This window comes from Elaeis guineensis, chromosome 1 (assembly GCF_000442705.2).
Source record: "Elaeis guineensis isolate ETL-2024a chromosome 1, EG11, whole genome shotgun sequence".
Taxonomy (NCBI): Eukaryota; Viridiplantae; Streptophyta; class Magnoliopsida; order Arecales; family Arecaceae; genus Elaeis; species Elaeis guineensis.
The window spans coordinates 106,554,385-106,571,210 of NC_025993.2; the positions used below are offsets into that span (position 1 = coordinate 106,554,385).

The window sequence follows — 16,826 nt, forward strand, 5'->3', positions numbered from 1 at the left end:
TAAAAGTGGACCCCATAATATTAAGCTCTCGGCTCCAATGCCATTTTGCTTGCTAGTTATTTTGGCTTTCACATTTTCTTGTGGTCTGATCCTAGATATGTTTGAGTTTTGTATTAGGGAGTTCTACCGCCCACTGAAAAGTGGGATCTTCTCTTTCCCTACTAAAGGGATTTTCAGCTAATGGGTTTCAGCTTCCGCCTCTACGAGCGTACTCTGACCAGGTCTCCTCTTTTTCTAAAAAATGGGGTCTTCGACAGCTTTTTCGTTGAGGAGTGGGGGCTTCGACTGTACTTTCATGGAGCAGTGGGGGCTTCGGCTGCACTCCCATCGAACAGTGGAGGCTTCGGCTGCTCTCTCACTAAAGAGCGGGAGCTTTTCCTGCTCTCCCACTGAACATTGGGGGCTTTGCCGGCTCCCCCACTGAAGAGTAGAGAGCACAAGTGGCCGTTCATGCCCTCCTATGAAAATTACGAGTTCTGTTATAGAGCTCTTGGGTCCCACTGGGCTCCTTATTATTTGCTTTAGCATAGTAGTCTTCTTCCTTTGGGACTCTTTTCTTCCAAATATTCAGGATCTTACAAGTAGCCAACTTTTTTTCTTCCTTATCTTATAGATCTGTAGTTCTATCCAGAAGGAGGGGAATGAAATAAAAATAAGGGCTTAAGAATCTTTTATCAGAAAGTTTCATGCATGTCTTTTGAGGCTAGCTTCCTTTTCCGATTCAGATTGCATGCCCCCCATTTATTGATCTCAACCGAGAGTATTCAGGGGGATGTCAATTGATCTGCTTGGTTTATGGCTGTATCCGATCCATTTCATTTTTAATCTTTAGCTGCTTCATGGGCCGCCTCAGCGTGGGAGCAAGGCACATGCATGAAGAAACTTACAAACCTTTGCTTCTTTTCCTTTCCTCTCGTCACCTTTTTCTCTCTCCATTTTTTCTTTGTCCTTCCTTCTTTGCTATCACTGATGGCAGGAAGAGGCTAGGAGGAAAGGATAGAATCCTTTTCTTTCCCTTTTCTCTTTATTTGTCTTATATGCTTTTTCTTCTCCCCATTTCCTTGGACTCATTTGGAATCGTCATGGCTGACCATTAAATGTATTAATTTAACCAAAAAGGGGATAGACTCCAACAGCTTGTCACATTTTAACGAATAACAAAGTCAACGCAGATATCCAAATCGAAGCCAATGGCCGAAGCCAGAACTAGAGGCCGAAGCCTCAGTCGACAGTCAAGATATGAGTAGGGAGTAACAGAATTATGATCAAAATGAGACGATGGGGTTCTCTTAATAAAACGATCACTCCCATCAGTAAATAAGCTTGCATCCACCCGACTTAGATTATTTACTCCCAATTTTCTAGCCTCATTTCTTTTATAAGCCAGCTGAGGGAGTTGTGGGGACACCTCCGGTAGCTAGCACCAAGCATAGTCTACAACAAAAAATCCTGCCAATAAGGAAGCTCTCCACGGCTGCATAATGGTAGATAAGGTGCTCTTTTCCAAAAGTGGGCGCTTGGCACCAGCGTGAGGGAGTCTTTCCTCTAATGTCAATCTGTTGCAGATGAAATCTGTCCTGAACCGGAGGTGCTAGAGCATGATGAAGTCCGGCAAGTCGACGTCAGTCGGACCTGCAAGAAAAATTTCTGTCGGAGGTGGCTCCAACAGGGATCCTCCGACGCTCAAGTCAGTTTTCTCGCAACAAGAGAGAAAGAGCGTATATTTTTTTGGGAGGGAGAAGAGACATATTTTTGGATTCTTGCTTTATCTTTATTTATATATGAAGGCTGGAGCTGTGGAAGAACATGGATAGTCAAAGATATTTTTTTTATTAAATATTCTTCGAAAGTAGTGTCTGGCTATGCTACTTGATGGCACGTGGGGAGCCTAAGAGAGAGAGAGAGAGAAAATCATAGAGTTCTCTTCTTTTTGTCCCTCATAATGTCCTCAGGAACTGTGCTTGGCCCTTTAATTTTCTATGGGCTGGAAGATAGCGTCACTATACAGCAAGTGGGAGCCGCCCTCATTAATGGTTTATCCATGACTATTGCCCTTTTTTAAATGGGATGACATGATAGAATTATCATAAGGCCTTTTAGGGGCCAATGACCAAAGCTAGAGGCTAGAGGCCGATGTCAGGATCGATAGCCGATGTAGGGGCCATTGTCGTCATAGTTTCGTTGGTCGAGATGGGATTCGAACATGCGCAAAAGGTGCAGGCACCGATGGATCGAAGCTGGATGTGCGGACGCATCTCTCCTCTTCTTCCTTTCCCACTACCTTTTCTCTCTCAAGTCTCATTTTCTTTTTCTTTTGTCTTTGCTTATAATGGGATGTGAAAAGGGAGGCAATTAATGCTTTTATTGGATCCAGTTGACTCAAGAGCAGATATATAGCAGTTGGGGTGGTTCAAAAATTCTCCACCCCACGTTTTCGGCTAATACACATCTTCGACCAATGCACGAATATCCTCAACACCATTAAAGATTATCAAGAATGAATCACTACAATACTTGATGTAAAACATCGAGCATAAATATAAACCGAATTATAATTTATTTACAAAACAGTAGATTGAAGAAACTTACACAGTCTTGAATGCGCCTTTTCCTAATATCTCCTTATACTGTCAAGAAAATCAATAATTTTCACCAAAAAATCAAACCTTTACTCAACTAGAACACCAAAGTATCAAATAAACTAATAGAAAACAAAAAGAATTCAGAGACAGAGAGAGTACTCACACAAACATAGCATCCGATGGGATTAATATCGATAATGTTAGGATCTGATGGCTCCGACTTCTCATCGGTCCCGTCGGCCAGGACCTAGCTTATCGTCTCGACAGAGAACCACTAATGTGAGCTTTCAGAAGAGACAATAAAGCCGAAGACCCTAAGACCGGAGATAATTCTACACGAGCAACAAAAACCCCTCGAATTAGGGGAATGAAACAGTCGACCCAATCCCCACCGCATACCAAATCAGAAAAAACTGTGGATTTGAATCCAGAAGCTGAAAGAGGAGAGAAACATGGAATTGGTGAGAGTATCCGAACCGTATCATGCAGAGAGAGATAGATTCACTCAAAAGCCACAGCGAGGGGGACAAGGCGACCCTAATCGGAGCAGGGTGAGGGAGGGAGCGAGCGAGGAAGAGCTCTGGAAAGCCCCGACAGGACCCAACAAGCTCTTGAATTCTGAGGCTTCTGAAAAGAGGTCGGTTGGAGAGAGGGAGAGCCGGTGTTTATTTATAGGTTTTCTTTGGATTCTTTTGATGATGGCATGCGCAGGCGGAATCTACGGCGGTGATGTGATGCAAAAGGATGGTGGGTTGTGGGGTTTGGGATTTGGCGATTTGTTTACTATTTTGTTTCAAAACGAAAAAGTTTCTGTTTGGATAAATGTGCGACAGATTTATTTTTGATTTTTTTAAATTTTTTAGTTGCAAGCAAATTGCATGTGGATGAGAAATATGAATCCCAGCCTGCCTCGTGGTGCAAGAGCTTTAGTGCATGGATTCCAAGATATGTAAAGGTGCATCTCGACTGAGGATGGCAGCGGATCGAGTGGATCAATATCTATATTTTTTTTGTAATTAAAAAATTTATATCTATATCTATTTTTATCTCAAATTAGAACAATTGAATCAAATAATGATGTGAATCAGGCTGAATCAAATAATGATGCAAATCGAATCAGATGAATAGATAAAAGAGGTTGAATGAAATCGAATCGAACAAAAAATTCATCATACAAATATTATAATTTAATTATAATTTTAAACAAACGATTTACATTAGGATTATATCAAGATGAATTCGTGGTAGGGTATACTATTACTCATATCTGACCTAAATCTATTTTATATATTTTATTTAAATTCATACCTATTTTGAATTTTAATTGAATCAAATAAAATCCATCTCATTCGAGTCGGATAAAATCCATCTCATGATCAAATTGGATATCTCGTGGGTGGGTTATAATTGCCATCTCTAATTTTCTATTGAAACTTCATCAATTCCAAGTTCTATGCTTGTAAAGCCATGTATTTTTACTTTTTATATGCAACATCAAATCTAGTAAAGTTTATAAAATTCAATATTGTATGAGATAAATTTTGTATTTATATTTTTCATTATTTTTATTAATCTGTTGCTTTATTAGTTAACAATTTTGAAGAAATGAAAGGAATTAATTGTATCAAAATAATGATATCCATTTGACAACCAAACCCGTTTAGGATCCTTAACTGGTGCTATCTAAATTCGACCAAATTCATCTCTTAGATAGGTAAGGTATGGATTAAAATACTGACCGAATCTAGTTAAGGCAATATCTAGGTCCAACCCAACTCAATAGTATCTCCTATTGGTGGATTCATATTATTATAATATTATTGCAAAAGAAATCTCCACATGCATTTAAGGTTCATGGTTGCTTTCATCTCAAGTCAATCTTCATGCATTATGAATGATAGAGAAGTGATGCAAGATAGTTATTGATTGAAATCCTAGAAGAAATTCTTGATGAAGCCCTATATTTTGAGAGAAGTGACATGATGCAAGTGCCTAGTAAAATCTATTTTCGGCATTGGTAGATTCATTGCTATGCAATTATAATAGCTGATAATAGATAGCATTTACCATGTCTCTGATATTGTTCATACCACAGTCAACACTAGTTTTTGATCAAGAAGTTCACACATGCTGTGATAGAATGATTTCTGGCTTTGCCTTGGTATGACAAAAAGCTTAGGAGATAATTATAAGGAAGAAAAGGATGAGAGAGAGAGAGGGTATACCTAATTGGATTTTAAGAACAACCTTCCATCTTTTGTGAAAAATTAAAGATCCCTGCTCAATCCCTTTTCTCCCAACTCGCCCTGCTTTGAAGCAGCCCTCATCCATTGCAATGACCGGAGGAAATCTGGAGGGCTCTCAGAAACTCACTATGCCCTTACGCAAGCCTAAAAAAATCTTGTGCTTAGTTTGTTGAACTATCTAAATTAAAAATACAACCCCTGTTCCACTGGAATATTTGTTTTTTCCTTTAACGCTTGTTTGGGAAATCCAAAAGGATTGGACTGGATTTTCTTCAGGAATAAAGCCTATAGCCTTCTCAGCTCGTATTCTTCCCTTTCTGTTTTCTAATCTCAGTCCAAGTCCCATCTGTAAGTCTATTGGTCTGCAGGAAGAAAAAAGAACTTTGAAAGCCTTTTTTTTCCCTCCCACAAGATTTGATCTGAGAGGGGTTTGTGCCCTCTCCAAAAAGACTGCGACGTCCCTTTAATATGATATTTAATGTTTGGTAATCATGTGCTTGTTTTATTGCTAGATTTAGCAACGAGAAAAGTTTTTTTTTTTTTTTTCTTTTGTTTAAGCATGCATTGGGATTTGGAATGTGTTTGGTGATTTGTTGTTTGTGCGTTGCTTTCAGTTATACTTCTTTGGATGACGACTTGTCCTTATGCCGAGGAATATGGTTTCTTGCTACCTGTATGGGTTCATTACTTCATTTCCATGTGCAGCGTGTTCCCTCTCTAGTTTATTCTTTAAGACCCATGTCGACGTCCGCTGACTAAACTATGCTTAACTCATTGTAAACTTTGAAGTTTGTTCCTCACATGTTAAACAATGCGCTGATTGATACTGAGATTAGTCCACATATTATTTAGTGCACTTTTGGTTTGAATTCTTTAAGATAAAGTTAGTGCCGTGATGATGTGTGGTCCCCCTACGCTTAACGTCTCTTTATGATATGCACTATTAATTCTGTAGGCTGTTAGAGGTGGTAATGCATCCAAGGAGTATACATATCAAAGGCATAGGTGCATAGGGCAAAAGGAAAGGTTATTGGCAATCATAAGAGGGTGATACGGGGAGGAACAAATAACAAAACCCTAGCAGAATATTGATGAAGAACAATCCAAGAGAGAATGGGCAATTCATTCATCAGATATTGTATACGTGCATTGTTGCAAGAGTGAGTTTACAGAAAGATGCATATCTATCATTAGTTTGGATGGATGCCACAAGAAATCTCTAATGAAGCTTTTTCATCCACAATGGCATAGATAGAATGCATGTTGGAGCGATGGCTCAATTCCATGCCAATCAATCTCAACACTGACATCCTTAGATTAAAACTCTTTTCTAGCCTTTCCCAATCACAATAGTGGCATCCTTTAGGGTTAGAACTCTAAAACCTTGTGCTTCTCCCATGCACTAAACCCTCTAATTCAACACCTGCACAACCCTAGTTTAATGAGAGAGGAGAAGACAACCACGTGCAAGGCACATGATTATTTTGCCCTTGGCACCAAACATATACTCCATTAGGTGAAAATAGATTTTACCAATTTCCGCGGCTTTAATGGTCATTATTTTGCAAGAGTCATAATTAAGATTATCGTTTTAATACATCAATCCAGACTAGCACATAGATTGCAAGGACGGTGTTTCATCTAACCCCCTTTTCAATCAAATCATAAGTTTGGGCACCAATACTTAATCTGTTAAGCATAAAATCGAGGCCTTCAACACATTCTATCATACCTTGAGTTTACCTGTTTGCGGTCCTAAACCATAGTTTCGAGTTACCCATGCAGCCTTCGCTGCTTTCCAATTGCTCAGAAAAAATGCTCCAAGACATTGATGTACAAGATTTTCGTCTACACATTTTAAGCAATACGAATGAACAGATAACAGCACAATTCATTTGATTCCACCAAATTAATTGAAACAAAGCACAGGCCAGAGTTTCATGGCTACTCTATTTTCCAATCCATACCTGATCATTTGAAGTTTCCATTGTGTATGTTTGTTACATCCAGTACATAATTTGGCTACACATGCGCACCAAAACTTGTAAGCACTACTACATTTTGATCCCATATCAACGACACGTTGGATGACTACAGATTACAACACCATCTTCCCCTATTTTAACATAAGAAGGGGTTTCACAAGGACCAATTTCTTCCAAAAGTTTGCATCATGCTCCAAACTATGCTGGACAATTACAAGGATAATTTACAGATATACAAAGAAAATATAGACCTTTTCTTTTTGGTAATGCAACAAAATATAGACCTTGAACGAAGGTAACACGGCAGGAACAAAACATCAAGAAGGAAAATGTAATGAATAAGAAGGAAACTTCAACTGCAATTACTAACAAAAAAGGTGTACATAGGAAAACACCTCTCCTTGCCCCATAGTATTCTCATATTTGATGATTTTATATACACTGCAATACAACAGGCAAGGGCAGAAACAGAGGCGGTGTAATCAAGAAATAACGCATAAATATACTACATGTGAGGAAGGGAAGCATAGCTTACTCTTTGAGATTTCCTGCATGCCATTCAGGATCAGTCCCGACTGAAATTAGAATTATCCAACACTGATAGGCATTTCCTTCATCTTGTTGCCGCTAAACTTTGGAAGCTGGCATGAACTCTTCTTCTGATCTACGTGCAGATTGGATGGAAGCTGCTGATGAAGCCCTATCCGACCCACGAACATTGTACCTTTCATACACTTTTTCACGGTTCTCAGACCACCAGGCTTCTGCTTGATGCTCTTTAAATCTTCTACGACTGCAATTTAATTCCCACCATAAGAAAACAAGAAAGATACCTAATTGTGACTGCATCCATATTGCACGCACATGTGAGAGTGCTAACAGGAAATGATCAACTGAGATGAGCACAAAAATGTGGTAAACCCATTGGAACTGGAATGATTAACACGTAGCAGCACCTAAGATGAGCACAAAAAGTAAAGGTTCATCCACATGCAAATTAATGGTGATCGCCCAGGATTTAAGTCAGAAATGATGAAAACTATGGAGCAAAATTCATGCAGAAGGAATACAACAAAGATGCCAAACATAGAGTCACAGTATTCTTAGCTGCATAGTCACAGTTTTCTTGATTACCTGAATCGCACCCTCTTCAAATCTCGAGTTCCATCACGAAGGGCCATGAGAGTTATATAAACACCAGGTTCATACTGTTCTATCCATTCTGCCTCGACTTGAATGCCAGATGGCATGGGGCTTTGAGACTTAGAACCATTCTCGCCATTTTGAGGGGGCTCAGTATCCTTGCTATCAATGTTCTCCACTCTACCACTTGGCATTGGCATTTCTTCATTACCATGGCTTTCTGTATTCAAATGCTCTTCTGCTTCACTCAGATTTACAGCCCTATGATTTTGAAATTGTGTACTCATTTTATTAACTTCCTGAATATCAGTTGGTGGGTGATTTTGGTCTGAACTTCCATTCATAACAGCAGAGTGAATACTCATGGGTGGAGGTATGTTTGGACCATTGCTTCCATCGTTTCTTGGCTGGTGCTCCCCATTCAGACTGGAGTAGTGAATAGCATGTGGCTCAATGCCATTTGGCAGATATACTGGCCGTATCTCATTTTCATAGGCACCAAGGGGCAATCTCTCCGCCATATCTTTAAGCTATATGATCAAAACAAACAAGTGCATAAGCAGAAGACTAAGGTATTGGAAAGTTAGCAATCACAAAAGTCCAAACAAAATTATGAAGCAGGCTTAAGAAGACCCATAGAACACTTGAGGCAGATATCTGATTATGGAAAACTTAGGCCAGAATGGATGGAAGTTTCAAGAAAGGACGTCTAAGGATATCTAATGGAAAACCTCGTAATAAAAAAGATGCGCCCCTTAGCATGCATTACTAGCAAAAAATGAACCACAATGTCAACCAGATGGTTGGAAAAAGATTCTTAATTATAGTTATGGCCCATCAGAGGAAACAATGCAAGTCAGTGTCCATCCCACAATATGAGCTAAGTTGTCAGAACTTGTTATAAAGGATGGGAAAGAGGAGAGGAAGGGAGAAAAGATCAAGCTTACCTGTGCTGTTAGTGCTTTTATAACTTCCTTTGCAGCTCTAGATTTTGCAGATTCCTCTGCAGCCAGTGCCATGGCTTCCTGAGCTTTCTTTGCTGATTTCTGCAACTCAAATTCTTGAAGTTCACAGCGCTGTCTCAGAGTTTCAACCTAACCAAGGTCCATGTTAATGATTAAGGGTTCTGTAAGCTAATGATGCTCAAATTAACTTCCAGATAAGTCTACCATACCTGAGCACGCAGTTTCTGAACTTCTTGACTCAAGAGCTCATTTGTCTTTTTCAGACTGTCAGCAATGCTTTTGGAGGAAGAAAGGCCAGAAGTTGTAGGAACAGGTGTTGCAGAACGTGGAGGGCTAGGTTTTCTAGAGAAAGGTGAAACAGCCCTGGAATGATTTACGGATTGAACCGCTGATGTACGAACTGCTTTTGGAACTGCTCGGTGCAAATCAGCTGCACCAGCTAAAGCGATATATTTTAACTGTAACAATGAATTAACTTGAGGCGCCCGAATCAAAGACAAGTTGTCAGTCCTCTTACCATGTTTAGCTGCCTTGATATCCAGACTTTTAATCAAATCCAGGTTACTAGGCAACAGATTCTTTGATGATTTCAGATCTGCTTTGTCAAATCTATCTTTGCTTTCTCCTGAGAGGCGGGGCACAACATTTCTCTTGTTATTAGTTCCACCAGATTCCAACACTTTGCTCAATTTCACGTAACAGGAGTCACAAACACGGTAAGGTTTTGCAGGATTAGGAGACAATGCTGCTCCCAAAGCTTTTCTTGAACTGCATGCATGGCAGTGCACAAGACCACAGTTATAGCAATTGTGCCTCTTTCGGGTAAATCCAAATGCTTGTCTGCAGGCTGAACACTGAGACTGCTCTGCACCGGATACCCATTTATGTTGACATATGACAGCCGTGAAGTTTGCACCACAGGCTATGTGTTTAACGGCTCTGTCCTTCAAAGCTTCAACTAGTGTAGGTGTTTTCCGATCTTCAAGGTCTCCATGGCCGAGTCTTCCATTGGCTCCTTTTCCCCATGTGTAAACTTCACTCCTGGTGGTTAAAACTGCAACATGGTATGAACCACAAGAAACCTCTCCCACAGATTCACCAACAAGCTTATCTTCAACTAAGCATGGTAGCTTCCCATCAGATTGAGTGCCAAGTTGACCATAAACAGTACTTCCCATGGTGAAAACATGTCCTGAAGTTGTCAGGCCAATTGTAAGACTATGACCACAAGCTAGCTTGTGAAAATTGTAGTCAATCAATGAAGCCACACAAGTGGGTTTAAGTCGTGGCTCCTTATCACCATGACCAAGACGATACTTGTCACCATCACCCCAAGTGAACAATTTTCCAGATGATGCACTGGCACTAGATTGAGCAACTATAACCTCTACCACGGCTGCAGTATGCCAAACGCCGCATGCAACAGCAATTGTCTTCAAACCCATCAAAGATTCTACCTCCTTTGGATATGAAACACTCTCTCTGTTTCCATGTCCTAATACACCAAATGTTCCATCACCAAATGTGAATAATCGCCCAGTGGAAGTTATCAAGGCTGTATGCCAGGTGCCACAAGTAACATAAGCAACTTTAAGCCCTTCCAATGGTCCTGAAACTCTCTTGGGTATCCAGTGACTGACATCAGTACCATGACCAAGAAGCCCTACATTATGAGCACCATCACCCCAAGTATAAAGTTCGCCAGACACAGATACAGCACAAGTATGGAACTCCCCACAAGCAACAAAATCTGCATTACAGGCTGCTAAAGATTCAACAAGACGAGGGTGGATAACATCTGTTCCAACACCACGGCCAAGGCGCCCTCCAGATTCCTCACCCCATGTAAAGACCTCTCCCTGTTTTGTAACAAGAGCAGCATGCCTGACACCACAGGCAACATGGTGAACATCCAAAACTAAATTGGATTCCAAAGGCTTAGGTAGAAGGATATCCGTTCCGCCACTAAAAGAACTAATGTTTCTATCAGCACCAGCTCTTGCAGAATAATCACAGATGACCTCACCCCATACATACACATCCCCTAAGGCATCACAGTCATCTTGTGCAGATCCGTGACTGGATGTGCTAGGGGCACTAGAAACACTGACCCTAAAAACATCTGAAGTAGCCACTTTTGCTTGCATACTTGTTACATCTGATCTTTCTAAGCATGCCAAACTTTCAGATGATGAAGATAAAGTACTTGTGTTTAGATTGCTGTCTGGAGAGCTAATATCCACTATGGTGCCAATGGAGCTGTCACTTGGACTATTGGATATTAAGTCCTTTGCATCCTGATAAAATTCCATGGAATCATGAATTAACAATCATTACATGTAACTGAATGGGTGTAGGGAAAAGAAATCATGTTGAGGAAAAAAAGTATGATAAAGGGAAAAAAGATTGTCAACAAATGCCAAAGACCAAAATTAAGATCGCATGGTTTGAAAAATCACACACATAAGGACTTTAAACAATCTGATAGCTATGAAGAAATTTATGTTCCTTATCAATATGATCAACAACCCACATGCCTACCATTAATGGAGGGAGTTTATTAAAATTGGAAAACACAAAGAACCCAAAAAAAAGGTAATAAATTTGTAGTAGTGGTTCAATGTAAGTTATTTACATCAAGGCAGAGTCCACCATCACTCCATCCATCAATTTTTGAGCGTCCACGTTGACCTGATGAAATCAATGCTGTAAGTCCTGCCAACCACACCTCTGCCTCAACTTTGTCCTTGCAAATCTAGATAGGCAACAACAAGAGAACCAAAATCATCAGCAAAATGAATGTCAGAATTTAAGAATTACAAAAACAGAATGGGAATTTAGATATGCTAACCAGATCAAGAGACCGTTTTCCATTGTTATATATCAGGGAAAAGGACAGGTAGTCCTTCTCTGGGCGCAGATGCCGTTGGAAAACGGGCTGAGAAGTAAATTCAATAATCAATATATCTGTAAGGTTGTCAATCGTGAAGTGCCAAATAAAAGAATTTAATCTCCTTCAGTATATAAACAGACTATCAGATAAAAACAACGATCTCTATTATATTGTCAATGTAGCATGTTCCAATACATCCAAATAAAGTTTTAATAATGAGTGAACATGGAGATGAACTCACAGTTCTTTGGCCAGGAATGATGTTTGAAACAGATGCTAATCTCAAACTTCTTTCTCCACCACTTGATGACCAAATCAATGACGATTCATCCTGGGAAGAATAGATAAGATCAATAACTAGTGAACAGTTATAATTCATAACAATAGAATAGAAGATTGTAATAGGGCTGTATATGCATATGCATAAAAATGATAGTCCAAAAGCAGTAAAACTTGATTATATAAATCAAGTAAATTATAAGTGAAGCTTAGCTAACATTAGAGGCATCTGTAAAATGATTTAACAAAGTACAAAGGGATCTAATAATGTAATTTAATTATTAGATATCTGCTTTGAAATTAGCAGAGCAGGCCGTATACTTACATTAGATAATCTGAATGGGTAAAACTTTGGCTTCCCTTTCCGACCATATTTAAGCAACTGAGTGCCCTTCTTCAAGGCAACAAGTACCTTAAAAAACACAAAAAAAGTGAGCATAGAAACCACAATCATAACCATCAAACCTTATCTCAACTAAGAGAAAGACAATGCAAATTTGTAAATGGAGAGAAAAATGAAGACTTGTGTTGTTTTTTCAAGGGTCTTTGACAACAAATGAAATTATGATATAAAGTGCAAAGAAAAAAGCAACATACCAAGGGGAAAAAAATCCTACTACTGAGGAATATAAGGACTTATAAGAATCAAAACAAGTCCCTGAATACATATTATCTAAACCATTCACAGTACCTCTAAGCATAAGAAAGAAAACTCGCAAACAGAAATTCATGTAAAATACATGATCAGAAGTCATGACCTAACTCAAATCTCAAAACATCAGTCACAAGGTGTGGCAAGGAGAGAAATTGCATGCATAGAGGTAAGAATCTAAATAACAGGAAAACTCCATGCAGTAGTAGATAATTAAAAAAAGAAAAAAAGCAAACAAAAGAGCAGTGTATACCAGTTTACAGATTCCATGGAGCTCTGACATATGCAAGGAAATTTTGGTTTATTTTAGGATTTTAAATCTCCATGAGTCGTCTGACTCTGATTCTTTATTTTTATGAGGAAAATCGAGAAATAAGAAATTTCTACATTCAATAGGTAGGCATCATCTACTCCATAAACCAACTGGAATATGCATCTATACAGAACAATGGCTACCATGCTAATATGTATAATATAAGATTACAAGTGTATGATGATAAGTTGACAGTTGCGACATCAAAGTACAACCTTAGTGTTGATTATGTCTATTTGCACCAATAATTACATCAAACAAGATCCTATGTATTTTAGATATGGCATTCATACAAAATGTAATAATTTAAAGGATACTTCAAGAATTTTCAATTTATAAATTTGTTATAGAGTTAAGGTTTTTTCTCAATTTCTAATCTTATTTACAGATTTTGCATTTTGTTGACGAAGTTGTCAGAATGATCATTTAAGTGTACACAGGATTATCATTAAACGTCTGCAAAATAATTCTGCATGCTTCAAATCTATGTTTTCTTGAATCTTTTAGTTTTAGCTAAGGACTTCTGGACTGATAAATCTGACAAACCATGGAATGTTGACTATTCATTTCAGGCTAAAGTAGAGAGAATTTTTTCTCTCTGTCTAGTAACCAAATGACTCACTTGGAAGACCATGATAGGCTCATAATTGAGGCAGCAAACTAAGACAGGCAGCTGTTATACGTCTGTACCTTCTGATGTATTGTTCTTGCCATTAGCAAACACTAATCTTCAGCCACTAATTAGAGTGCAATATAATTTCTGCCAGCACTAAGTATGGGAAGCTATGCCAGGGGGCTTTCCTTTTCTTGACAAAGAATAAGAATCCTTATTTGACTGATGCAACCTTGCCTCCTCAAAGATAAGGAAGTGGCAAAAACAGAGACACTATGCCATGTAGAAACTAGAGAATTGTGTAAGATTGAATGTTGCAGGCTTCTTTTGGTGCTTGAATAAGTGAGGACCGCATGAAGACAAGAGAAGGGGAAAGAAAGCAAAGACAGGAAATAAGTTCAATAAGGTTATCTCTTAGATAATTCTCCTCGGAATTTCTTTTTGAACATGCCTTCTTTTTTATAGTTTCTTATATAATTCTCTTGTTGATGACATTCTCTTGCCGTCGCACATATCACAGCATGATATAGGATGGAGAGAGTATGAGGTACATGCACTAGTGACATGTTGTCGATGCTTAAGTACTAATAGTTTGTCAGAGATGCAGTACAGAAAATGGGTGCAGACTAGGTTGCTAATGTGTGGTTGTAGTTTAACTATACTTTTCTACCTTCTCAGAGGTGCAGTATAGACAATGGGCAAGGACTAGCTTGCTTATGGCATAGTTTAGTGTAAATGCAGCATGATTGGGACTCAAGATAAACGGCATTACTAGCATATTACAATGTAAGGGGAAAGAAGGCATGTTATTGAAGGAGAGAGCCATCTTAGATAGTTTTGGGAGTTTGTAATTCTTGTATGAGAAGACAAAAGTACATTTAAACTTCGAGGTTCTCTATTCCATAGACCACTTGTATCATTGATTACTCTTTGTATCATCTTCCTTTCTCCCTTTTTTTCCCAATCATTTGCTTATCTGGATCTTTGTGGGACTGTAATGGATTCTAGACGGCAATGGGCTCTTAAGATTTTTGAAAGTCCTAATTAGTAATAACAGAACTTAAGTATGAAGATTGGAAGTTCTAGGTGGGACCAGGACTTTAAACATCTGTGAGACTGTAACACATTATCTCGGGAAAAGCAGACACAATCTACAGGTATGAGATGCTCATAATTGATCCATTACAAGGGCATGTCACGCAGATTCTCAGTAAAAGCCCAGTTCACTAACAGTTGAGGAGTGATTGGCTAGGGAGAAAGGCCCTTCCTTATCTGGAAGGCATCCTCCTTATCCTTATGGAATATGGAGGTGTGCAGAAAGATCAGTCAGACTCATGAGGAGTGCAATCAAGAAGTGGACTGGCTTACAAACAACGATGCCGACAGAGCATGATAAACAGCGGCCAGACAATGTCCGGGTGATTATGTCTTATAATTCTATGAGTATATCATTTTCAAAGTTTGATCAAAATCCAAATGGCAGTGATCATCCAGCAATAAAATTGTATTTGCTTCCACAATTTCTTGATAAAATCCTTTCTGACCGCCCACTAACCACAATCATGGAGTAATGTACGTGGCACTACCAACCCTAAGCTCTCTTACTTTCTCCTGAACCTCTTCTTCTAAGAACATATCCGGTTTATTCTTTAGGGTTTGACATTTCCAACAACACAACAGCAAGAGCTTCATCACCTAAACTAGTACTTCAGGTTTCATAGCTTTAAATCTGGACGAGATTAAAGACTTTAAGCCCCATCTAGACTCGAAATGAATAAATTTAAGCAGTGAAACTCAAAAAAAAATCCCTCCTTTCTTCCCTTTTCCCATCAGAACATCTCAAACTCACAGTTAGCCCATCAAAATCAAGACTTTTTGTTGGTAAACAACTCGTTTTATACCCAATGTCATCATCCAAGAGCACTACCCAAAATAACCAAAAATACGCACAAAAAGAATCCAAGTTTTTTAAGCAAAACATCAAGAAAAAGCGAAAAATATAGCATCTTTCTTACCTTGTCGATATCCCTGCCGCTGCTCCCGTTGCCGAAGAGATCTGCCATTCCATGTGAAAGCCACCTCCAAACGCCGCCAGCATCGATCGCCCCGGGGTTCCCGTCGTCATAGATGCCAGATCTTTCCTCGGATTCTCATCAATCTCCAAGTCCAATAATAAAATACAAACAAATCCTCCCCCAAAACTTTTAGAAATCTCCTCTCCCCAGATCCGTCCCCGATCTCCCCACCAAGCAAGAGAGAGAGAGGACTTCGAGCTGGTATAAGACAGGAGGGTTGGGCGGTTACCCGACCGGGGGGCGGCGGGGCGGGGGGGCGGCGTCGGGCTTTCCCCGGCGGTCGGAGCACCGCTGCTCGGCGAACGGAGAAGAAATCACGCGGTATCGCGGAGGCAGAGAAAGAGAGCGGCGGACCAAATCAATAAGTCGGCTCTGTGTCCGTTTAAGTAATTTAACAGTCAACGAAGCGAACGCAAACTCGCCTGAACAGTACTCGCGAACGAACCGGGTTCCGGTTACCGCGGTATCCATAAGCCAACTTTTCGGGCGGCCCCGGACGGCGGAAGCCGCGGAACCCTCTCGGTGCCCCGGCGGAACACTGGAGCCCCGCGATCGCGTATCCCGTACAGATTGTTTCCTTTATCGGGGCGGCGTCGGTGGGAGTGCCCACGTGGGCGGAGCAGTTTAAGGAAGTTGTTTCCGAGGAGCGGTAAGTGGATTTTTTTTTGACTCTTCTTTTGTGTGAGAAAGATCGGGATGACGAAAATGCCCTTGAGGTCCGGACTGAGCTGACGTGGTATGGGCCCGGGGAATTTGAGGTGGAGCCTGGGATGTTACTGTATGGGGGCATCACAATGCTCTCACCTTGTCAACCGGTTAGGCTCTGACACGTGGACACGTTGAGGTGAGGCTTTGTGGGGTCCATGGGGCATTATGTTCTTGTCGTGCTTGTCGGCTTTGAGGAGATCAGGTGGGGGATTTGAGAGATGTTGTGGGTGATGGAGAGAATGGAGATTAAAAATTTAATCAAGTGGGATTAAATTAAGATAATTATTAGTTAACATGATTTTTTTATTTTTTCATGAAAGAAGGGAACTGAATAGGGAACACATTGGTGTTTGTTTTGGATGGTGATTGCCA

At 39.9% G+C, this 16,826-nt stretch overlaps 2 protein-coding genes across 3 annotated transcripts in view; both read right to left on the minus strand.

The window, feature by feature from the left end:
* Nucleotides 1–7,341, minus strand: part of LOC105038448 (probable serine/threonine-protein kinase WNK6) — a 34,225-nt gene extending 26,884 nt beyond the window's left edge. The window contains 3 exon segments of the mRNA XM_073253787.1: nt 6,561–6,676; nt 7,098–7,169; nt 7,254–7,341. Coding sequence (XP_073109888.1) covers nt 6,561–6,676; nt 7,098–7,169; nt 7,254–7,341 — 276 coding nt within the window.
* Nucleotides 7,149–16,081, minus strand: LOC105038328 (PH, RCC1 and FYVE domains-containing protein 1). 2 transcript variants are annotated; one of them, XM_010914097.4, is made up of 9 exons: nt 15,687–16,081; nt 12,419–12,505; nt 12,056–12,145; nt 11,773–11,859; nt 11,557–11,676; nt 9,131–11,218; nt 8,904–9,050; nt 7,948–8,486; nt 7,149–7,606 (listed from the first exon to the last, which is right to left on the minus strand). In XM_010914097.4, the coding sequence occupies exons 1-9, from the start codon at nt 15,732–15,734 to the stop codon at nt 7,441–7,443; spliced, it is 3,372 nt and encodes a 1,123-aa protein (XP_010912399.1). In that variant the 5' UTR covers nt 15,735–16,081; the 3' UTR covers nt 7,149–7,440. The 2 variants fall into 2 exon arrangements, with proteins under 2 accessions (XP_010912399.1, XP_073114756.1); XM_073258655.1 differs by lacking the exon at nt 7,149–7,606 and adding an exon at nt 7,615–7,769 and having other exon boundaries at nt 15,687–15,979.
* Nucleotides 16,082–16,826: the final 745 nt, after the last annotated feature.